Genomic DNA, 25,192 nt, shown 5'->3' on the forward strand with positions numbered 1-25,192 from the left:
AATGAAGTCTGACTCTCGGCTCCTGCACGAGCATTTTAATTAAGAGAAACAGGGTGGGTGTAAGAGTGGATTGAATAGAGGAAGCCCTTGACCTCTAGTCAAAACATAGCAAGGGGTGTTTTACAACTTTGTGTAGGAAGGGATAAGCGATAGGGATAAATAGGGGATAAATAATATTATTTATTACAGGTCGCAGTCAAAGTCAAAGCAACACAATGATACGATAAAGATAATCTGGAAAACCCTGACACACCCTGTAGTTGTCACTTTTGGAAAAGACGAGCGTCCCTCCAATCATCGCCGGTGACGTGTTTTTCAGGCTCTGGAGACAGGAGCTCATGTCAGAAATGTCATTGTGAGTCGCGTTTGTTTCTGCGCCGGAGCCGTTCGTTCCCTTTGCATCCAAAGAATCTCAAAGGCGGATTATTTGTGTCGACAGGAGAGAGATTTGCTGCTACGATACCGACGTCGAGAATCTCTGAGGAGGAACAAAGCGTGAGGTCCTGCAAGGTGAGTCTGTTTGTTTGCGGCTGCTTGGTGTTGCGCAAGATGAAATGGCCTTTTTCTCGCTATCGTTCCTCTCGTCGATTCATCGTGAGGTGTCGCTTCAGTTTGTTCAGAGAGATGTTTGCTTCCGCGCCCGCAGGTCATCGAAACATTTTACGGCTACGACGAAGACGTGTTGGTGGACTCGGACGGATCGTCCTTGTCTTTTCACACCGACAGAACCCCCGACACGGAACCCGAAGAGGTAGCCCGCCATTTCTGCCAGCGTATTGGCACCAAACATTCCTCTTCAGCCTGGAATCGGACTCGTCTTTGCGTCGCGGGTGCTTTGTCGCCGGTCTGACTGATTCTGGTACTAGTGCTGTGTTGCATTGGTGTGTGCATGAAGAGGCGGAGCTTCGCTACCGCCAGCTGACGCAAGAATATCAAGCGCTGCAACGAGCCTACGCTCTGCTAGCCCAGACCAGCGAAGGGGACTACGACGCCGAGAAGGAGATCAAGGTGGCGCCCCTTCCCGCAACCCCCGGCCGGGTCGCAGCCTCCCCGTTCTCACCCAGCCTCGGGTGTTCTCTGGTCTGAAAGGAGGAGGAGGAGCCTCCCTCCTCCTCCTTTCAGACCAGAGAAAAGCTGATGGTAGAAATGGGTCACTATCAAAGCAGAGTAGCAGATCTGGAGTCAGCGCTGAAGCAACAAGGACAGGTAAGCTCATCAATGAGCACACCTTTTTCTCAGACAAAATAGCTACATTCTTCAGTCACTCATCCGTCTGGCATTACTGGACCAACCCCCCCCCCCCCCACCCCCCCCCGAACGTGGCTGGGAAAATGCGGAGAAAAGCAAATGTCATTTTCCAGTCAACCAAAGAATTTGTGGATGAAAATGACACAACATTCCAAAGCTGTCCACGCGTTTGTCTCTTCTAGAATGTCAAGTGGGTGGAGGAGAAGCAGCTGCTGCGTCAGAGCAATCAGCAGTTGGCGGAAAAGGTGACGGAAAGAAAGGCGCTGGGCGGAGTCGCTTGGCGTCACACCTGTCGGGAAGCCCCGCAGATGAGGTCTGACTGTCTTTTCAGGTCAGGCGGATGGAGGCGGAAGAAGCGCGTCTGAAAGAGCACATCCAGGATATCCGAGACCAAAACGAACTGCTTGAGTTCCGCATCCTGGAGCTGGAGGTGGGAAGACTCGCACAAGCGTGTTGAGGCCAGAGATGTGACGGACGGACGGACGGACGGACGGATGCATGCCTCTGCCTTTCAGGAGAGGGAGTGGCGCTCCCCCGTCTTGAAGTTTCTGCAAGTCCGTTTCCCAGACGGCCTCAGCCCTTTGCAGATCTACTGCGAGGCCGAGGGCGTGAGCGTACGTAAGGCGTCCCTCGCAACCCTAACCTTAACCCGAGGTCCCAGAACACCTTACATTGCTCCTTGCGCCTTTCCCCCGGACATCGTCATCAGTGATCTGATGAAGAAGCTGGACATCCTGGGCTATAACGCCGTAAGTGTATGTCGAACTCCTTATGTTCGCACTCCACGAGACTCGGCGGCTCAAATGTGACTTTTGGAAGGCTTTGCGCTGAAAGAAGCTTGTTGACGCTGTGCCTTTGGGCTCTTGCAGAATCTCACCAACGAGGAGCAGGTGGTCGTGATTCACGCCAGGACCCTTCTCACCCTAGCCGAGAAGGTAACGCGCACGTCCACGCACGCTCTCGCATTCTGCTTATGTGACAGCAGCCTTTCCTCAGTGGTTAGAATACATCAAAGTGACCAAGTCAGCACTTCAACAGAAGATGTTGGACATTGAAAGTGAGAAGGTAGACAGACACGCGACATCAGCCAAGGGGAACTCCGGCAATGTGCCCCAACAATTCTGACCTTGAGCTGTGCTAGGATATGTTCTGCAAGCAGAAGGGCTACCTGGATGAAGAGTTGGACTTCAGGAAGTGTTCCATGGACCAGGCTCATAAGGTAAGCCGCCCTCAAATCTCCCGCCGGACCACTGATGGACGAGGATTGCGGCCCAGAGGATCCTGGAGCTGGAGGCCATGTTGTACGAGGCGCTACCGCAGCGGGACTGCCCCGCCACGGACGGCGAAAAAGCCAGCCACGCTGGCGTGAATGACGTGCTGACGGCGGATCAGAGAGAAGAGCTTAGGAGCGCCGTGGACCAATGGAAGCGAGCCCTGATGTGCGAGTTGAGGGAGCGCGACGCTTGCATCCTCCAAGAGAGAATGGATCTGCTGCACAGCGCGCAACAGGTAAGGGCCCAAAGCCAGCCCGGCACTTACTTGCACGCTTACTGGCTTTTGAATGCCACTTTCCATTTGTCCGTCCTAGAGGAACAAAGAGCTGAAAGAATTCATCGAAGCTCAGAAGAGACAAATCAAACAATTGGAGGAGAAGTTTCTGTTTCTCTTTCTATTCTTCTCCTTGGCCTTCATTCTGTGGCCCTAACACCAGCTGGTGAGTGAGCTCCAGCGGCACCGCACTCGACACCTCCGATACACTGCCAGCCGGTCTCAGACGTTGGCAGACGCTCCGATGCCAACGTATACCCCCCGCCACGGTGACAGAGGCACCGCGTCACACCGGCGCTCATCCAATCAGAAGGCAGGAAAAGCAAATTCACATGCAGGGCACTTTTGAACCAGAAGAGAGCGCCACAAAAAACGGTTGTTGCCCCAAACGCGCACTAAAAAGGGTCAGAATAACAAGAGTCCCACTGGCCAGCCGGGGCCACCCGTCCAGCTGTTTCTTCAGGGGGGAAAAAAATTGGAGTCACCGGTGAGTACATTTTGCATTTAGCTCTGATTTTCTGCTTCTGTCTTCAAGTGTGTGGCATCCTGCGATCAAAGATTCAGCCAACCCCAAAGCGGTTGACCTCAACGTCCCACCACCATGCCTACCAGAGCAGGTGACGTGATGCTTTGGACATCCTTCCGTCTCAGATGCCCAAAAGTACTCTTTGCCACATCTGCGGCAATACGGTGTCTTTTCAAAGGTGCAAATAAATCCAGCGTGGGCGGAACACGCACGTCTTCGGTTTTTCCCGCTTTGTTTGTGTGACAGCTGTTGTGAAAATTTTATACAAATAAAGTTGTATAGTACAGGTTTGGCCAAGCCGCAACTCCCGAACCGCATGCGGCTCTTTTATGTTCATATCAACATTTGTGTGTGTGTGTGTGTGTGGGGGGGGGGGGTTGTGCGTGTTGGCTTCACTTGAGTTCAATTTGGTATTTTGGTCAAAAGCGCATGTGGTGAAATTCCACAAAGTAGGATGGGCAAACACATTTCTTTAAACTATGAGTGTCAATTGGGCTCTCGAAATGGCAGGGAAAAGATGCACAGCAAAACGAAAATACGTAGATGAACACAGGACGTTTTAATCAGAGTGGGAAAGTTTCTATTTTTTGTTGAACGTGATGGCAAACCATTCTGCCTGATATGTCAGACCTCAGCGCATTTCAAAGATTCAAATCTTCAGCGCCATGCACTTCAGCTCACTCCATGCTAACATTGATCAGGCGTCGAACCCGCATCATCATGCTTAAGAGGTGGCCATGCTAACCAGTGCGCCATTATGTCAACGCATAATAACTAAGTCTACTGGTCAAAACAGCGGTTACTATATGACGTCGCTACGTCGTGGTCACGTGACGCAGACAAGACGTCAATGGACGTGGGCAGAGTTAACTTGTTTAAAAGGGAGTAGGCAGAAGAAATATTTAATTTATTTAAATCTATTTTGAGTGCACACCATTATGCCAATGCATAACAACTGTAAATCTACTAAACAAAACAGCGGTTGCTATATGACATCTGCCACGTCGTGGTCACGTGACATACGTGACGTCGATGGGCGTAACTTTCGCCGGAATTCAAATCCGCGGGGAGAGTTAACTTGTTTAAAAGAGAGTGGGCAGAAGAATTATTTAATTTATTTAAATCTATTTGGTGTGTGCGCCATTATGTCAATGCATAACAACTGTAAGTCTACTAAACAAAACAGCGGTTGCTATATGACGTCTGCCACGTCGTGGTCACGTGACGCGGACGTGACGTCGACGCCTACTTTACATCCCACCGATCACAGGACCCCTCGGCTGCATAACCGTGCACCCTTCCCAACCAATCGGATTTGCTATACGCGAAAACGACGCCAATGGAAAGAGCTTCCGCCCAAATTTAAATCCGTGGGCGTGGCTCGCAGCAGGAAGTAGGAAAATGGCGGCGATGTTGACAAAGACACGGCGGATGGTAACATACGACTAACAAGAGAAATATTTTTATTTTCTGCTTGCAACTGGACCGTCCAGAGCGTACACGGTAAGTACAACTCATCGTTTTTAAAAAGAAGTACTTTTGTTGCCCTGAAAAGCGAGTGAGCGTGGCGTTTGTGGGGGACGTCGAATTTCGACGATTCTTTCTGGTCAACGGTTGTAAATGATTGTGTTGATTAAAAAAGAAAACTTGATGTAACTCTACTTTTAACTGCCGTTTCAGATAGATTTGGAATTGCATCACATCCAATTTTGCCTAGAGCGTACACGGTAAGTAACACTCGTTGTGTTTAAGGAGATTTACGTTTGTAATAGCAGAAGTGTAGCCGCGTTGCGTTGTACGTGTGAATGTTGGTCCGGGCGAAATGTTAATGTTTAATTTCATTCCTTTAGGTTCCACGGTGTTTGTTGGCTGCAAGTTTTCCACTGCAAGAAGAGGCTCATATCATTGACCAGGAGCGAGCTACAATGGTGAGTAGCCATAACATTTATGTTAAACACTTCCTATTTCATGTCTAACAGTACTTGATTTAACAAATAACCATAAATAAATACAGTGTGGGCACTGAAGTTAACATATGTGATTATACTGCCTAATCTGTCACCGAGTAGATTGTTGCAAAGTAATATAAGATCCAAAGTTGTAATTCAGAATAGTTTTCAAAAGAAGGCCATTAGAATTATATACAAGTCTGATTACCCTGAACAAGCTATTAATTAAATCACAAATTCTTCAATTCAAAGATTTGGTAGATTATCAGACAAATAATGTCTAACAGTAATTGATTTAACACATCACGATAAGTAGATTGAGTGTGGGCACTCTCAAGTTAACATATGTGATTATACTGCCTAATCTGTTACAGAGTATGTTGTTGCCAAGTAATGTAGAATAGATCCAAAGTAGTAATCCAGAATAGTTTTGAAGAGGCCATTAGAATGATAAACAAATCTGATTACCTTGAACATGATAACAAGCTAAGTGTTTAATATGTCCTATGAAGTCAAAATTGGGCACCATCATGTGGTGAAATTTGGAATTGCATCACATCCAATTTTGCCTGGGAACAAACAGATTAAATAAATCTTAGTTTTGAATAAGCCACTCCTTCTCAAACAAGTAAACTCTGCCCATTTCGCGCAGTAGATGTTCTGTTAATATCTAGTATTTATACAAAGTCATAATTTAAATTGCTTTCAACCTTCATTCATCGGTTCAACCAACATTACTCGCTCTTATTACCAACTTGTATTGATTTAACTAAGCGTTTAATACTTCCTATCAGGTCTCAAGGCAAGATTTGGCAAAATACAATTTCAGCAAATCCAATTTTGCCAGGGAACAAAAATAGATTAAATAAACTAAATAAGTCTTCTTCCCATTAAATAAATCAGAAAAGTCTGTCTTGTAACCAGTCCTCTTCAAACAAGTAAAGTCTGCCCATTTTGTGCCGTAGATTTTGTGTCTATGCCTAGTATTTAAACAAAATCATAATTTAAACGACTTCTTTCCTTCATTCACTTTGGAAATTTGGAATTGCAGCAAATCGAATTTTGGCAGGGAACAAAAATAGATCAATTAAACTAAATAAGTCTTCTTCCCATTAAATAAATTAAAAAAGTCTGTCTTGTAACCAGTCCTTTTCAAACAAGTAAAGTCTGCCCGTTTTGTGCCGTCGATTTTGTGTTAATGCCTAGTATTTATACAAAATCATAATTTAAAGGACTTCATTCCTTCATTCACTTTGGAAATTTGGAATTGCAGCACATCAAATTTTGCCTGGGAAGAAAAGTAGATTAAATAAATTTAATAAGTCTTACTACTTCCCATTAAATAAATTAAATACGTCTTACTTGTTCCCACTCCTTTTCAAAACAGTAGTTTAAAACGAGGGCCCTTCACTCAATCTTTAACCTCAACCCCGCACGTTGTGTTGTATCTGTGAATGTTGGTTGTGGCCAAATGATAGTTTTCTTTCATTCGTTTAGGTTCCAAGAAAACTTGATGTAACTCTACTTTTAACTGCCGTTTCAGATAAGCGGGTATTACGTCGCAGTCATGTGCCGCGGATATGACGTAATTGCCCGAACCTCCGATTCAAATCTGTTGGCGCGATGGCCGTGAGCCACTGAGCAGCGACGATTATCAACAGAAATATCTTTATTTTCTGCTTGCAACTGGACCGTCTAGAGCGTACACGGTAAGTAACACTCATTGTGTTTAAGGAGATTTACGTTTGTAATAGCAGAAGTGTAGCCGCGTTGCGTTGTACGTGTGAAAATTGGTCGAGGCGAAATGTTAATGTTTAATTTCATTCCTTTAGGTTCCACGGTGTTTGTTGGCTGCAAGTTTTCCACTGCAAGAAGAGGCTCGTATCATTGACCAGGAGCGAGCTACAATGGTGAGTAGCCATAACATTTATGTTAAACACTTCCTATTTCATGTCTAACAGTACTTGATTTAACAAATAACCATAAATAAATACAGTGTGGGCACTGAAGTTAACATATGTGATTATACTGCCTAATCTGTCACGGAGTAGATTGTTGCAAAGTAATATAAGATCCAAAGTTGTAATTCAGAATAGCTTTCAAAAGAAGGCCATTAGAATCACAAATTCTTCAATTCAAAGATTTGGTAGATTATCAGACAAATAATGTCTAACAGTAATTGATTTAACACATCACGATAAGTAGATTGAGTGTGGGCACTCTCAAGTTAACATATGTGATTATACTGCCTAATCTGTTACAGAGTATGTTGTTGCCAAGTAATGTAGAATAGATCCAAAGTAGTAATCCAGAATAGTTTTGAAGAGGCCATTAGAATGATAAACAAATCTGATTACCTTGAACATAATAACAAGCTAAGTGTTTAATATGTCCTATGAAGTCAAAATTGGGCACCATCATGTGGTGAAATTTGGAATTGCATCACATCCAATTTTGCCTGGGAACAAACAGATTAAATAAATCTTAGTTTTGAATAAGCCACTCCTTCTCAAACAAGTAAACTCTGCCCATTTCGCGCAGTAGATGTTCTGTTAATATCTAGTATTTATACAAAGTCATAATTTAAATTGCTTTCAACCTTTATTCATCGGTTCAACTAACATTACTCGCTCTTATTACCAACTTGTATTGATTTAACTAAGCGTTTAATACTTCCTATCAGGTCTCAAGGCAAGATTTGGCAAAATACAATTTCAGCAAATCCAATTTTGCCAGGGAACAAAAATAGATTAAATAAACTAAATAAGTCTTCTTCCCATTAAATAAATCAGAAAAGTCTGTCTTGTAACCAGTCCTCTTCAAACAAGTAAAGTCTGCCCATTTTGTGCCGTAGATTTTGTGTCTATGCCTAGTATTTAAACAAAATCATAATTTAAACGACTTCTTTCCTTCATTCACTTTGGAAATTTGGAATTGCAGCAAATCGAATTTTGGCAGGGAACAAAAATAGATCAATTAAACTAAATAAGTCTTCTTCCCATTAAATAAATTAAAAAAGTCTGTCTTGTAACCAGTCCTTTTCAAACAAGTAAAGTCTGCCCATTTTGTGCCGTCGATTTTGTGTTAATGCCTAGTATTTATACAAAATCATAATTTAAAGGACTTCATTCCTTCATTCACTTTGGAAATTTGGAATTGCAGCACATCAAATTTTGCCTGGGAAGAAAAGTAGATTAAATAAATTTAATAAGTCTTACTACTTCCCATTAAATAAATTAAATACGTCTTACTTGTTCCCACTACTTTTCAAAACAGTAGTTTAAAACGAGGGCCCTTCACTCAATCTTTAACCTCAACCCCGCACGTTGTGTTGTATCTGTGAATGTTGGTTGTGGCCAAATGATAGTTTTCTTTCATTCGTTTAGGTTCCAAGAAAACTTGATGTAACTCTACTTTTAACTGCCGTTTCAGATAAGCGGGTATTACGTCGCAGTCATGTGCCGCGGATATGACGTAATTGCCCGAACCTCCGATTCAAATCTGTTGGCGCGATGGCCGTGAGCCACTGAGCAGCGACGATTATCAACAGAAATATCTTTATTTTCTGCTTGCAACTGGACCGTCTAGAGCGTACACGGTAAGTAACACTCATTGTGTTTAAGGAGATTTACGTTTGTAATAGCAGAAGTGTAGCCGCGTTGCGTTGTACGTGTGAAAATTGGTCGAGGCGAAATGTTAATGTTTAATTTCATTCCTTTAGGTTCCACGGTGTTTGTTGGCTGCAAGTTTTCCACTGCAAGAAGAGGCTCGTATCATTGACCAGGAGCGAGCTACAATGGTGAGTAGCCATAACATTTATGTTAAACACTTCCTATTTCATGTCTAACAGTACTTGATTTAACAAATAACCATAAATAAATACAGTGTGGGCACTGAAGTTAACATATGTGATTATACTGCCTAATCTGTCACGGAGTAGATTGTTGCAAAGTAATATAAGATCCAAAGTTGTAATTCAGAATAGTTTTCAAAAGAAGGCCATTAGAATTATATACAAGTCTGATTACCCTTAACATAACAACAAGCTATTAATTAAATCACAAATTCTTCAATTCAAAGATTTGGTAGATTATCAGACAAATAATGTCTAACAGTAATTGATTTAACACATCACGATAAGTAGATTGAGTGTGGGCACTCTCAAGTTAACAGATATGATTATACTGCCTAATCTGTTACAGAGTATGTTGTTGCCAAGTAATGTAGAATAGATCCAAAGTAGTAATCCAGAATAGTTTTGAAGAGGCCATTAGAATAATAAACAAATCTGATTACCTTGAACATAATAACAAGCTAAGTGTTTAATATGTCCTATGAAGTCAAAATTGGGCACCATCATGTGGTGAAGTTTGGAATTGCATCACATCCAATTTTGCCTGGGAACAAACAGATTAAATAAATCTTAGTTTTGAATAAGCCACTCCTTCTCAAACAAGTAAACTCTGCCCATTTCGCGCAGTAGATGTTCTGTTAATATCTAGTATTTATACAAAGTCATAATTTAAATTGCTTTCAACCTTCATTCATCGGTTCAACCAACATTACTCGCTCTTATTACCAACTTGTATTGATTTAACTAAGCGTTTAATACTTCCTATCAGGTCTCAAGGCAAGATTTGGCAAAATACAATTTCAGCAAATCCAATTTTGCCAGGGAACAAAAATAGATTAAATAAACTAAATAAGTCTTCTTCCCATTAAATAAATCAGAAAAGTCTGTCTTGTAACCAGTCCTCTTCAAACAAGTAAAGTCTGCCCATTTTGTGCCGTAGATTTTGTGTCTATGCCTAGTATTTAAACAAAATCATAATTTAAACGACTTCTTTCCTTCATTCACTTTGGAAATTTGGAATTGCAGCAAATCGAATTTTGCCAGGGAACAAAAATAGATCAATTAAACTAAATAAGTCTTCTTCCCATTAAATAAATTAAAAAAGTCTGTCTTGTAACCAGTCCTTTTCAAACAAGTAAAGTCTGCCCATTTTGTGCCGTCGATTTTGTGTTAATGCCTAGTATTTATACAAAATCATAATTTAAAGGACTTCATTCCTTCATTCACTTTGGAAATTTGGAATTGCAGCACATCAAATTTTGCCTGGGAAGAAAAGTAGATTAAATAAATTTAATAAGTCTTACTACTTCCCATTAAATAAATTAAATACGTCTTACTTGTTCCCACTCCTTTTCAAAAAAGTAGTTTAAAACGAGGTCCCTTCACTCAACCTTTAACCCTATTTATTCACCTTCTAGGCTAAGTGTTAAAGGCTAAGTGTTAAAGGCTAAGTGTTAAAGGCTAAGTGTTAAAGGCTAAGTGTTAGAGGCTAAGTGCCAGAGGCTAGGCGCCAGAGGCGAGTTTTTGTGGGCTGAAGTTTTAGTGGGGTTAGTGTGAATACAATCCAAAAGAATACAACAGAATACAATACAATAGAATATAATACATAGATTAAATTATATAGCTCTTACTACTTCCCATTAAATAAATTAAATACGTCTTACTTGTTCCCAATCCTTTTCAAAAAAGTAGTTTAAAACGAGGGCCCTTCACTCAACCTTTAACCTCAACCCCGCACGTCACATTGTGTTGTATCTGTGAATGTTGGTTGTGGCCAAATGATAGTTTTCTTTTATTCGTTTAGGTTCCACGGTGTTTGTTGGCTATGTTTTCCACTGTCAGAAGGATGAAAATACAAAGTACAACGCTTGGACGTGGGCGAAGGCGTCACCGGTGAGTCCTTCCTTCCTATTTATTTACCTTCTAGATGCTAGAGGCTAAGTGTTAGAGGCTAAGTGTTAGAGGCTAAGTGTTAAACACAATACGAACAACACAACGATACTGCACTGAACAACACGATACCGCACTGAGAAACACGATACCGCACTGAACAACACGATACCGCACTGAACAACACCATGCCGCACTGAACACCATGCCACACTGAACAACACCATCCCGCACTGAACAACACCATGCCGCACTAAACAACACCATGCCGCACTGAACAACACCATGCCTCACTGAACGACACCATGCCGCACTGAAAGACACCATGCCGCACTGAACGACACCATGCCGCACTGAAAGACACCATCCCGCACTGAACACCATGCCGCACTGAACAACACCATCCTGCACTGAACAACACCATCCCGCACTGAACAACACCATGCCGCACTGAACAACATTATGCCGCACTGAACATTATGCCGCACTGAACAACACCATGCTGCACTGAACAACACCATGCCGCACTGAACAACATTATGCCGCACTGAACAACACCATGCCGCACTGAACAACACCATGCCGCACTGAACAACACCATGCCGCACTGAACAACACCATGCCGCACTGAACAACATTATGCCGCACTGAACAACACCATGCCGCACTGAACAACACCATCCTGCACTGAACAACACCATTCCGCATTGAACACCATGCCGCACTGAACAACACCATCCCGCACTGAACAACACCATCCCGCACTGAACAACACCATGCCGCACTGAACAACATTATGCCGCACTGAACAACATTATGCCGCACTGAACAACACCATGCCGCACTGAACAACACCATGCCGCACTGAACAACACCATGCCGCACTGAACAACATTATAACGCACTGAACAACACCATCCCGCACTGAACAACACCATGCCGCACTAAACAACATTATGCCGCACTGAACAACATTATGCCGAAATGAACAACACCATGCCGCACTGAACAACACCATGCCGCACTGAACAACACCATGCCGCACTGAACAACACCATGCCGCATTGAACAACACCATGCCGCACTGAACAACACCATGCCGCACTGAACAACACCATGCCGCACTGAACAACACCATGCCGCACTGAACAACACCATGCCGCACTGAACAACACCATTCCGCACTGAACAACACCATGCCGCACTGAACAACATTATGCTGCACTGAACAACACCATCCTGCACTGAACAACACCATCCCGCACTGAACAACACCATGCCGCATTGAACAACACCATCCTGCACTGAACAACACCATCCTGCACTGAACAACACCATGCCGCACTGAACAACACCATGCCGCACTGAACAACACCATGCCGCACTGAACAACACCATGCCGCACTGAACAACATTATGCCGCACTGAACAACATTATGTCGCACTGAACAACACCATGCCGCACTGAACAACACCATGCCGCACTGAACAACATTATGCCGCACTGAAAAACACCATGCCGCACTGAACAACACCATCCCGCACTGAACAACACCATGCCGCATTGAACAACACCATGCCGCACTGAACAACACCATGCTGCACTGAACAACATTATGCTGCACTGAACAACACGATCCTGCATTGAACAACACCATGCCGCACTGAACAACACCATCCTGCACTGAACAACACCATCCCGCACTGAACAACACCATCCCGCATTGAACAACACCATCCTGCACTGAACAACACCATGCTGCACTGAACAACATTATGCTGCACTGAACAACACGATCCTGCATTGAACAACACCATGCCGCACTGAACAACACCATCCTGCACTGAACAACACCATCCCGCACTGAACAACACCATCCCGCATTGAACAACACCATCCTGCACTGAACAACACCATGCCGCACTGAACAACACCATCCTGCACTGAACAACACCATCCCGCACTGAACAACACCATGCCGCATTGAACAACACCATCCTGCACTGAACAACACCATCCTGCACTGAACAACACCATGCCGCACTGAACAACACCATGCCGCACTGAACAACACCATGCCGCACTGAACAACACCATGCCGCACTGAACAACATTATGCCGCACTGAACAACACCATGCCGCACTGAACAACACCATGCCGCACTGAACAACACCATGCCGCACTGAACAACATTATGCCGCACTGAAAAACACCATGCCGCACTGAACAACACCATCCCGCACTGAACAACACCATGCCGCATTGAACAACACCATGCCGCACTGAACAACACCATGCTGCACTGAACAACATTATGCTGCACTGAACAACACGATCCTGCATTGAACAACACCATGCCGGACTGAACAACACCATCCTGCACTGAACAACACCATCCCGCACTGAACAACACCACCCCGCACTGAACAACACGATCCCGCATTGAACAACACCATCCCGCACTGAACAACACCATGCCGCACTGAACAACACCATTCCGCACTGAACAACACCATGCCGCACTGAACAACACCATGCCGCACTGAACAACACCATGCCGCACTGAACAACACCATGCCGCACTGAACAACATTATGCCGCACTGAACAACACCATGCCGCACTGAACAACACCATCCCGCACTGAACAACACCATGCCGCATTGAACAACACCATGCCGCACTGAACAACACCATCCTGCACTGAACAACACCATGCCGCACTGAACAACACCATGCCGCACTGAACAACACCATGCCGCACTGAACAACACCATGCCGCACTGAACAACATTATGCCGCACTGAACAACACCATGCCGCACTGAACAACATTATGTCGCACTGAACAACACCATGCCGCAATGAACAACACCATCCCGCACTGAACAACACCATGCCGCATTGAACAACACCATGCCGCACTGAACAACACCATCCCGCACTGAACAACACCACCCCGCACTGAACAACACGATCCCGCATTGAACAACACCATCCCGGACTGAACAACACCATGCCGCACTGAACAACACCATTCCGCACTGGACAACACCATGCCGCACTGAACAACACCATGCCGCACTGAACAACACCATGCCGCACTGAACAACACCATGCCGCACTGAACAACATTATGCCGCACTGAACAACACCATGCCGCACTGAACAACACCATCCCGCACTGAACAACACCATGCCGCATTGAACAACACCATGCCGCACTGAACAACACCATCCTGCACTGAACAACACCATCCCGCACTGAACAACACCATGCCGCATTGAACAACACCATGCCGCACTGAACAACACCATCCTGCACTGAACAACACCATCCCGCACTGAACAACACCATGCCGCACTGAACAACATTATGGCGCACTGAACAACATTATGCCGCACTGAACAACACCATGCCGCACTGAACAACACCATGCCGCACTGAACAACACCATGCCGCACTGAACAACACCATGCCGCACTGAACAACACGACGTCGCACTGAACAACACGACGCCGCACAGAACAACACGACGCCGCACAGAATAACACAATACCGCACAGAACAACACAATACCGCACAAACAGTTTTAGATAATATTACGTCGCAGTCATGTGACGCGGACATGACGTCAATAGGCGGAACTCACGGCAAAATTATAATCCGTGGGCGTGGCTTGCAACAGGAAGTAGGAAAGCGGCAATTATGGCAAACAAGACACAGCGGTTAGTAACACGATGACTAACAAGGCAAATATTTTTGTTTTCAGCTTGCAACTTGACCGTCTAGAGCGTACAAGGTAATTACAACTGTTTTTTTTTTAGCCCTGAAAAGCGAGGGAGTGTGGCGTTTGGGAGGAATGTCGAACTCGGCGTCTGCTTCCAGCCACAGACGCCAAATTTCGACGATTATTTCGACTGGTCAACGGTTGTAAATTATTGCGTTGACTAAAAACTTTATTTAACTCTACTCTTAACTTTGCCGTTTCAGATATGCGGGTATTACACCGCGGAAATGACGTCAATAGGCTGAACTCTCGCCAAAATTCAAATCTGTGGGCGCAATGGCCTTGAGCGAGACACCGGATACAAACACGACGATTATCAACAGAAATATCTTTATTTTCTGCTTGCAAGTGGACCGTCTAGAGCGTACACGGTAAGTACAACTCATTGTGTTTAAAAAGATTTACGTTTGTGTAGTTTGCGTTGCGTTGTATCTGTGAATGTTGGTTGAGGCTAAATGTTAATGTTTAATTTCATTCCTTTAGGTTCCACGGTGTTTGTTGGCTGTATGTTTTCCACTGCAAGAAGAGGCTCGTATCATTGACCAGCAGGAGCTACAATGGTGAGTACCCCTTTCGTCTTCCATTTATGTTAAACACTTCCTATTTCATGTCTAACAGTACTCGATTTAACAAATAACCATAAATAAATACAGTGTGGGCAGTCACGTTAACATATGTGATTATCCTGCCTAATATGTTTATCACAAATATGTCACTAATCACTAATATGTTTATTTGTTTATCACAACACCTTTGGACCTTCAGCAATCGATTATTTCCCTTCATCTACATAGAGACAGAACGATGGTGTCTTAAACATCTCATTCATTTCACCAAATAACTTCACGCAGGTGGATAACGGCCGTCTCGGTCACGCTATGTTGCGTGATGCAGTTTTGAAGAACCAAATGCATTTATTCAATGAATAAGTCAAGCTAGTTCTAGGTTTATGATGTTGTAAGTTACGGTACCGATTGAAGTTGAGTTCGAAGCCAGTGGAAAACAGCGCTGCGTTTGTGCTCTCCAGGTACAAATGTTGTGATCTCTGACTGACGACCGGGCGAGACTCGAGTAAGAGATGTCCAAACGAGCTCCGGCAGGGCGGGCCAAGGCGGAGCGAACGGACGCCCTTCAGGCCGCCAATGACGAGCTGAGAACCAAACTGATGGACGTCCAGTTAGAACTTCAGCAGGAGAAGAACAAGGTGAAAACCTCAACAGACAGACACTGCCTGCCTCCCTGCCTGCCTCCCTGCCTGCCTCCCTGCCTGCCTCCCTCCCTCCCAGTTTTCCCGATGTAGATTAGACATGCGTGTGCCATGACTGTGTCAGCCTACATCAACAAATGCACCGAGGACGTCAGCACCACTAAGAATATCATCACCCGGGGCAACCAACGACCCTGGATGACTGAGGAGGTACGTCAAACGCTACGAGCGCGGAACTCTGCCTTCAAGTCTGGCGACAAGGAGACACTGAGGACAGCGAGAGCCAACTTGAACCGTGCCATCAGGATAGCGAAGCGAGACCGCAGTCGAAAATTTCAGGATCGTTTCCACGACGTCAAAAACATCAGGAGTATGTGGCAAGGCATACGGGCGATTACAGACTACAACTCACCCTCCCCCCCCCCCGGTGGGTGTAGTTGATGTTGACTTTCTAAATGGTCTAAATAACTTCTTTGGGAGGTTCGAGGCACTAAACGGCACTCCAGCAGTTAAAACTGTCCCCCATCAGGAAGAGGAGGTACTCTGCCTTGACTCCGCCGATGTGTTGAAGACCCTGAGGAGAGTCAACCCCTGTAAGGCCCCTGGCCCCGACAACATTCCTGGGCGTGTGTTCAGGGAATGTGCAAGTCATCTGGCTGGGGTCATCACAGACATTTTTAACACCTCGCTGGGCCAAGCCACAGTGCCGGCGTGCTTTAAGACTGCCTCCATCATTCCGGTGCCGAAGAAACCTCAAATCACCTCATTTAATGATTACCGGCCTGTTGCACTGACTCCGGTTATGATGAAGTGCTTCGAAAGGCTGCTTAAAGGTCACATCGTTTCCAGACTCCCCCTATTATTTGACCCGTTCCAGTTTGCCGACCGGCAAAACCGCTCCACTCAGGACGCCATCTCCTCCGTTCTTCACCTGAGCCTGGCTCACCTGGAGGAGAAGAACACCCATGTGCGGAGGCTGTTCCTGGACTTCAGCTCAGCGTTTAACACCATCATCCCACAGCATCTGGTAGGAAAATTGGAACACCTGGGCTTCAACACCCCCCTTCGCAACTGGCTGCTAGACTTCCTCACCAACAGACCTCAGTCAGTCCGGGTCGGACAGAACACCTCTGATGTCATCACCCTCAGCACAGGCTCCCTTCAGGGCTGCGTCCTGAGCCCCCTGCTGTGCACCCTGATGACACACGACTGCGTCCTCAGGTTCACCACCAATCACATCGTGAAGTCAGCAGACGACACAACGGTGGTGGGGCTCATCAGAGACAACAACGACCTGGACTACAGAGAGGAGGTGGAGCAGCTGGTGGGCTGGTGCAGAGAAAACAGCCTGATCCTGAATGAGGAGAAGATGAAGGAGATCATCGTCGACTTCAGGAAAAAACAGCCTCACCACGCTCCACTGATCATCAACAGCTCAGCTGTGGAGGTGGTCAGCACCACCAAATTCCTGGGGGTCCACATCACAGAAGACCTCACCTGGACTATGAACACTACGGCACTGGTCAAGAGGGCACAGAAGCGCTTGTACTTCCTGCGGAGGATGAGGAGAGCCCACCTGCCCCCACCCATCATGAGGACGTTCTACAGGAGCACCATAGAGAGCATTCTGACAAGCTGTCTCTCTGTGTGGTGTGGAGGCTGCACCGCCTCCGATTGGAAGAACGTGAGGAGAGTGGTGAGGACAGCAGAGAGGATCATAGGGGCTCCTCTTCCCTCCATTCAGGACATTTCATCTCAGCGCTGCATGTCCCGTGCCCGTAACATCATCAATGACCCATCACACCCCCACCATGGACTGTTCTCCCTGCTGCCCTCTGGGAAGAGGTTTGCAGCATCCGCTGCAGGTCCACCAGGTTCTGCAACAGCTTTTTCCCTGCTGTCATCAGACTGTTGAACACTAGAACTGTTGAGCTCTAAACTGAACTCTGCATCACACATTCACAGAACTGTACTTTATGACACTACGGACCTCTATCTTGCACTATCTCGCACTACCAACTTTACTGAACTTGTATAAACCCTTTAAATAGAAGTTTAATACATGGTTTAGCATTCCTCTGCACACTCTTGAATACTGTTTTGCCTACTTGCACTATTGCATAATTATCACTGCTGCACTTATTTTTAATATATATATATATATATATATATAGTATATATGTATATATATATATATTCATAGGATATGTTACTTCTATTCAACTGCAATATCACTACTTTGTTGTAAGACGTATGCAACGGAATTTCGTTTTGTATGCACCATGTGCAGACAAGATGACAATAAAGTTTGTCTAAGTCTAAGTCTAAGTCATGTCAGGTCAGCTGTCTGGAGAGAGAGAGAAGTCAGGACCTGCGGGCGGAGCACCACCGTGCCACCGCCGCCATGACGGAACTCAAAAGCAAACTCCATGAGGAGAAGCAGAAAGAGTTAGCCATTACCAGGGAGACATTACTGCGGCAGCATGAAATGGAGCTGATGAGAGTGATCAAAATCAAAGATGGAGAGATCCAGCGACTGAATGCCTTGGTCCTCAGCCTGAGGGACGGCTCCATGGACAAGGTGATCCGCTCTATCCGTGTCTGACTATCCGCACGCCACGTCGGGCTTCGATGCGGCCGCTACCGTATTGTGTAGCTTGTCCCCAGTAAGCGTCGCGGCGCTCCGTTGCGGTCTCAACGGCCCGGTGTGGCGCAATGTCTGCTCAGGTGAGGAGGGGGGGCGCTTTGCTGGCGGAGGTGGAGGAGACGCGGCGGTGTCGGGAGACCGAGCGGTGTCGCCTCCACCAGGAGCGCGGAAGAAGCCCTGGCAGCGGCCCAGCAGGCCTGGCAGTCCCGAGCGGCCGAGCTCCGATCGGCTCATCACCAGCATCGGGAGGAGCTGAGCCGAACCAAGAGAGACTGCGAGAGGGAGATCCGCCGACTGGTAGGACTGATCAGATGCGCGGTGCGTGGCTATGTTCCCAATTTCGTTGTATACCTGCAGTGCAATGACACCTAAGGCATTCTATTCTATTCTATTTCACAAGAAGAAAATGTCCGGTTGCTCGCTTCGCTTTTGTCACAGCAAAGGTGTTCTAGTCGATTCAAGAAAAAAATTGGCCGGTTGCTCTCTTTGTTTTTGTCACAATTCTGGCAAATGAGTTTGCCCGCCTGCCTGAGCGCTCCCCGTTTGTACATCCAGACGGATGAGATCAAGCTGAAAGACAGAGCGGTTAGTGTTTTGGATGAAGCCCTGGGGCCGGCCACGTCCACCGCCTTCAGCTGCAGACTCAGGCTGCCGAGCAGCAGATCGCTGCCCTGAGGGATTCCCAAAGGGCGGGCCTAAACTACCCTGGAAGTGGGGTCAACGCCGCTACTAGCAATCCTCTTTATTGCGTAAGCCACCTCATCACACACTTGCAGTACGCATGACTTAGTTCGTTGCTGGAGGAAGGTAGCACAAAAACAGTTTTGAACTTTGAACGAGTGCTTGTGTGTGTGTGTTGCGGGGCGTTTTCAGTCTCAGGAGGATCGGGACACGCGACGGTTTCATCTGAAAATCGCTGAGCTCAGCGCAGTCATCAGGAAACTGGAGGATCGAAACGCCCTGCTTTCTGAAGAGCGCAATGAACTGGTAATTTATTGACGGCACGCTTGAAGGTTTGCGCTACGTTTGATGCGCGCCATCCAGCGAGGCACCCATTGCGCTTGCTTATTAGTTGAGCGGCGCGGCGAGTCGGTTGCCTGGTAGATGTCTTTTATTGGGAGCCAAAGCCACGATTCCGTTCAAACCGATGCAAAAGGAATGGATACGTTCTGGCCCGCGTGTTGTGCGTCTTTCACATCCCGCACTTCATGCTTGCAGCTAAAGCGACTGAGAGAAACAGAAAGCCAGTTTCTGCCACTCCTGTACAAAAACAAACGCCTGAGCAGGAAGAATGAAGAACTCTCGCTGGTGCTGTGTCGCCTTGAAAACAAAGTGCGCTTTGTCACCCAGGAGAACGAGGAGATGGCAAGCTTGGTAAGTCGACGCGGACAACGGCGGCGTGCCAACAGAGTCCACTGCATTTGTGTTCCACAGAGAAGGCCTAGTTCGCTCAATGACCTGGACCGCGGTTGCGGCCAGCAGGACGGTGAAATGGAGTTCCTTCAAGTTGTGGAGCAGCGGCACATCATCGACGACTTGTCCAAGGTCTTCAGGCAGGCGACTCGGTGCACGTACGGCAGCGCCGCGCTCGCTCGCTGTCGCCAGGAAACCTTTTCCGTCCAAAGCTTGGCCGGCGGCCGCCATCCAAAAAATTGGCCCCTTAAATTCCGACCTTTCAAGCAGGAGCATTGTGCGCACGCGTTTGAACACGCTTTAGACTTGTTTTGCCGTTTTCAGCAGCTCAAAGCTCCCGTTTTGTCAGCGCCTTTGCCACTCGCTGTGCGCTGAAAACGACGGACTTGCCCGGCTGCTCAGCCCGTCAACCATGAGCCGCGAGCGCGACGTCATTGTCCGTAGGCAGCTAGTGGCAAAATGCACCCTGTTAGAGTTGCGCTCGCTCCAACTTATTTTGCAAGAACCACACGGGAGACAAGTAAGTTCTTTTGGACACCTGCAGGTGGAGAGTCCATCCGTTGTACGAATGAAGTCTGACTCTCGGCTCCTGCACGAGCATTTTAATTAAGAGAAACAGGGTGGGTGTAAGAGTGGATTGAATAGAGGAAGCCCTTGACCTCTAGTCAAAACATAGCAAGGGGTGTTTTACAACTTTGTGTAGGAAGGGATAAGCGATAGGGATAAATAGGGGATAAATAATATTATTTATTACAGGTCGCAGTCAAAGTCAAAGCAACACAATGATACGATAAAGATAATCTGGAAAACCCTGACACACCCTGTAGTTGTCACTTTTGGAAAAGACGAGCGTCCCTCCAATCATCGCCGGTGATGTGTTTTTCAGGCTCTGGAGACAGGAGCTCATGTCAGAAATGTCATTGTGAGTCGCGTTTGTTTCTGCGCCGGAGCCGTTCGTTCCCTTTGCATCCAAAGAATCTCAAAGGCGGATTATTTGTGTCGACAGGAGAGAGATTTGCTGCTACGATACCGACGTCGAGAATCTCTGAGGAGGAACAAAGCGTGAGGTCCTGCAAGGTGAGTCTGTTTGTTTGCGGCTGCTTGGTGTTGCGCAAGATGAAATGGCCTTTTTCTCGCTATCGTTCCTCTCGTCGATTCATCGTGAGGTGTCGCTTCAGTTTGTTCAGAGAGATGTTTGCTTCCGCGCCCGCAGGTCATCGAAACATTTTACGGCTACGACGAAGACGTGTTGGTGGACTCGGACGGATCGTCCTTGTCTTTTCACACCGACAGAACCCCCGACACGGAACCCGAAGAGGTAGCCCGCCATTTCTGCCAGCGTATTGGCACCAAACATTCCTCTTCAGCCTGGAATCGGACTCGTCTTTGCGTCGCGGGTGCTTTGTCGCCGGTCTGACTGATTCTGGTACTAGTGCTGTGTTGCATTGGTGTGTGCATGAAGAGGCGGAGCTTCGCTACCGCCAGCTGACGCAAGAATATCAAGCGCTGCAACGAGCCTACGCTCTGCTAGCCCAGACCAGCGAAGGGGACTACGACGCCGAGAAGGAGATCAAGGTGGCGCCCCTTCCCGCAACCCCCGGCCGGGTCGCAGCCTCCCCGTTCTCACCCAGCCTCGGGTGTTCTCTGGTCTGAAAGGAGGAGGAGGAGCCTCCCTCCTCCTCCTTTCAGACCAGAGAAAAGCTGATGGTAGAAATGGGTCACTATCAAAGCAGAGTAGCAGATCTGGAGTCAGCGCTGAAGCAACAAGGACAGGTAAGCTCATCAATGAGCACACCTTTTTCTCAGACAAAATAGCTACATTCTTCAGTCACTCATCCGTCTGGCATTACTGGACCAACCCCCCCCCCCCACCCCCCCCCGAACGTGGCTGGGAAAATGCGGAGAAAAGCAAATGTCATTTTCCAGTCAACCAAAGAATTTGTGGATGAAAATGACACAACATTCCAAAGCTGTCCACGCGTTTGTCTCTTCTAGAATGTCAAGTGGGTGGAGGAGAAGCAGCTGCTGCGTCAGAGCAATCAGCAGTTGGCGGAAAAGGTGACGGAAAGAAAGGCGCTGGGCGGAGTCGCTTGGCGTCACACCTGTCGGGAAGCCCCGCAGATGAGGTCTGACTGTCTTTTCAGGTCAGGCGGATGGAGGCGGAAGAAGCGCGTCTGAAAGAGCACATCCAGGATATCCGAGACCAAAACGAACTGCTTGAGTTCCGCATCCTGGAGCTGGAGGTGGGAAGACTCGCACAAGCGTGTTGAGGCCAGAGATGTGACGGACGGACGGACGGACGGACGGATGCATGCCTCTGCCTTTCAGGAGAGGGAGTGGCGCTCCCCCGTCTTGAAGTGTCTGCAAGTCCGTTTCCCAGACGGCCTCAGCCCTTTGCAGATCTACTGCGAGGCCGAGGGCGTGAGCGTACGTAAGCCGTCCCTCGCAACCCTAACCTTAACCCGAGGTCCCAGAACACCTTACATTGCTCCTTGCGCCTTTCCCCCGGACATCGTCATCAGTGATCTGATGAAGAAGCTGGACATCCTGGGCTATAACGCCGTAAGTGTATGTCGAACTCCTTATGTTCGCACTCCACGAGACTCGGCGGCTCAAATGTGACTTTTGGAAGGCTTTGCGCTGAAAGAAGCTTGTTGACGCTGTGCCTTTGGGCTCTTGCAGAATCTCACCAACGAGGAGCAGATGGTCGTGATTCACGCCAGGACCCTTCTCACCCTAGCCGAGAAGGTAACGCGCACGTCCACGCACGCTCTCGCATTCTGCTTATGTGACAGCAGCCTTTCCTCAGTGGTTAGAATACATCAAAGTGACCAAGTCAGCACTTCAACAGAAGATGTTGGACATTGAAAGTGAGAAGGTAGACAGACACGCGACATCAGCCAAGGGGAACTCCGGCAATGTGCCCCAACAATTCTGACCTTGAGCTGTGCTAGGATATGTTCTGCAAGCAGAAGGGCTACCTGGATGAAGAGTTGGACTTCAGGAAGTGTTCCATGGACCAGGCTCATAAGGTAAGCCGCCCTCAAATCTCCCGCCGGACCACTGATGGACGAGGATTGCGGCCCAGAGGATCCTGGAGCTGGAGGCCATGTTGTACGAGGCGCTACCGCAGCGGGACTGCCCCGCCACGGACGGCGAAAAAGCCAGCCACGCTGGCGTGAATGACGTGCTGACGGCGGATCAGAGAGAAGAGCTTAGGAGCGCCGTGGACCAATGGAAGCGAGCCCTGATGTGCGAGTTGAGGGAGCGCGACGCTTGCATCCTCCAAGAGAGAATGGATCTGCTGCACAGCGCGCAACAGGTAAGGGCCCAAAGCCAGCCCGGCACTTACTTGCACGCTTACTGGCTTTTGAATGCCACTTTCCATTTGTCCGTCCTAGAGGAACAAAGAGCTGAAAGAATTCATCGAAGCTCAGAAGAGACAAATCAAACAATTGGAGGAGAAGTTTCTGTTTCTCTTTCTATTCTTCTCCTTGGCCTTCATTCTGTGGCCCTAACACCAGCTGGTGAGTGAGCTCCAGCGGCACCGCACTCGACACCTCCGATACACTGCCAGCCGGTCTCAGACGTTGGCAGACGCTCCGATGCCAACGTATACCCCCCGCCACGGTGACAGAGGCACCGCGTCACACCGGCGCTCATCCAATCAGAAGGCAGGAAAAGCAAATTCACATGCAGGGCACTTTTGAACCAGAAGAGAGCGCCACAAAAAACGGTTGTTGCCCCAAACGCGCACTAAAAAGGGTCAGAATAACAAGAGTCCCACTGGCCAGCCGGGGCCACCCGTCCAGCTGTTTCTTCAGGGGGGAAAAAATTTGGAGTCACCGGTGAGTACATTTTGCATTTAGCTCTGATTTTCTGCTTCTGTCTTCAAGTGTGTGGCATCCTGCGATCAAAGATTCAGCCAACCCCAAAGCGGTTGACCTCAACGTCCCACCACCATGCCTACCAGAGCAGGTGACGTGATGCTTTGGACATCCTTCCGTCTCAGATGCCCAAAAGTACTCTTTGCCACATCTGCGGCAATACGGTGTCTTTTCAAAGGTGCAAATAAATCCAGCGTGGGCGGAACACGCACGTCTTCGGTTTTTCCCGCTTTGTTTGTGTGACAGCTGTTGTGAAAATTTTATACAAATAAAGTTGTATAGTACAGGTTTGGCCAAGCCGCAACTCCCGAACCGCATGCGGCTCTTTTATGTTCATATCAACATTTGTGTGTGTGTGTGTGTGTGGGGGGGGGGGGTTGTGCGTGTTGGCTTCACTTGAGTTCAATTTGGTATTTTGGTCAAAAGCGCATGTGGTGAAATTCCACAAAGTAGGATGGGCAAACACATTTCTTTAAACTATGAGTGTCAATTGGGCTCTCGAAATGGCAGGGAAAAGATGCACAGCAAAACGAAAATACGTAGATGAACACAGGACGTTTTAATCAGAGTGGGAAAGTTTCTATTTTTTGTTGAACGTGATGGCAAACCATTCTGCCTGATATGTCAGACCTCAGCGCATTTCAAAGATTCAAATCTTCAGCGCCATGCACTTCAGCTCACTCCATGCTAACATTGATCAGGCGTCGAACCCGCATCATCATGCTTAAGAGGTGGCCATGCTAACCAGTGCGCCATTATGTCAACGCATAATAACTAAGTCTACTGGTCAAAACAGCGGTTACTATATGACGTCGCTACGTCGTGGTCACGTGACGCAGACAAGACGTCAATGGACGTGGGCAGAGTTAACTTGTTTAAAAGGGAGTAGGCAGAAGAAATATTTAATTTATTTAAATCTATTTTGAGTGCACACCATTATGCCAATGCATAACAACTGTAAATCTACTAAACAAAACAGCGGTTGCTATATGACATCTGCCACGTCGTGGTCACGTGACATACGTGACGTCGATGGGCGTAACTTTCGCCGGAATTCAAATCCGCGGGGAGAGTTAACTTGTTTAAAAGAGAGTGGGCAGAAGAATTATTTAATTTATTTAAATCTATTTGGTGTGTGCGCCATTATGTCAATGCATAACAACTGTAAGTCTACTAAACGAAACAGCGGTTGCTATATGACGTCTGCCACGTCGTGGTCACGTGACGCGGACG

The 25,192-nt window shown here is 47.2% G+C and overlaps 2 protein-coding genes and 2 long non-coding RNA genes across 4 annotated transcripts; all 4 read left to right on the plus strand.

The window, feature by feature from the left end:
* The first annotated feature begins 1,092 nt into the window (after nt 1–1,092).
* LOC148378051 (janus kinase and microtubule-interacting protein 3-like) lies at nt 1,093–3,510 on the plus strand. The gene is made up of 8 exons (XM_088368042.1): nt 1,093–1,206; nt 1,431–1,493; nt 1,580–1,678; nt 1,764–1,997; nt 2,118–2,183; nt 2,245–2,313; nt 2,390–2,541; nt 3,501–3,510. The coding sequence occupies exons 1-8, from the start codon at nt 1,138–1,140 to the stop codon at nt 3,508–3,510; spliced, it is 762 nt and encodes a 253-aa protein (XP_088224168.1). The 5' UTR covers nt 1,093–1,137.
* An 11,571-nt stretch (nt 3,511–15,081) lies between these two features.
* On the plus strand, nt 15,082–16,596 carry LOC148378052 (uncharacterized). Its single transcript, XR_015856231.1, has 3 exons — nt 15,082–15,176; nt 15,289–15,365; nt 15,833–16,596. It is a non-coding gene; the product is annotated as an uncharacterized LOC148378052 (long non-coding RNA).
* Nucleotides 16,597–19,278: 2,682 nt separating this feature from the next.
* LOC148378053 (uncharacterized) lies at nt 19,279–19,956 on the plus strand. Its single transcript, XR_015856222.1, has 3 exons — nt 19,279–19,408; nt 19,533–19,646; nt 19,878–19,956. It is a non-coding gene; the product is annotated as an uncharacterized LOC148378053 (long non-coding RNA).
* Nucleotides 19,957–21,731: 1,775 nt separating this feature from the next.
* LOC148378054 (janus kinase and microtubule-interacting protein 3-like) lies at nt 21,732–23,398 on the plus strand. Its single transcript, XM_088368043.1, has 9 exons — nt 21,732–21,845; nt 22,068–22,130; nt 22,217–22,315; nt 22,401–22,634; nt 22,755–22,820; nt 22,882–22,950; nt 23,027–23,104; nt 23,161–23,341; nt 23,385–23,398. Exons 1-9 carry the CDS (start codon nt 21,777–21,779, stop codon nt 23,396–23,398), a joined length of 873 nt encoding a protein of 290 aa, XP_088224169.1. The 5' UTR covers nt 21,732–21,776.
* Nucleotides 23,399–25,192: the final 1,794 nt, after the last annotated feature.

This window comes from Syngnathus floridae, unplaced genomic scaffold (assembly GCF_059516105.1).
Source record: "Syngnathus floridae isolate MCC-2025c unplaced genomic scaffold, RoL_Sflo_1.0 HiC_scaffold_67, whole genome shotgun sequence".
Classification (NCBI taxonomy): domain Eukaryota; kingdom Metazoa; phylum Chordata; class Actinopteri; order Syngnathiformes; family Syngnathidae; genus Syngnathus; species Syngnathus floridae.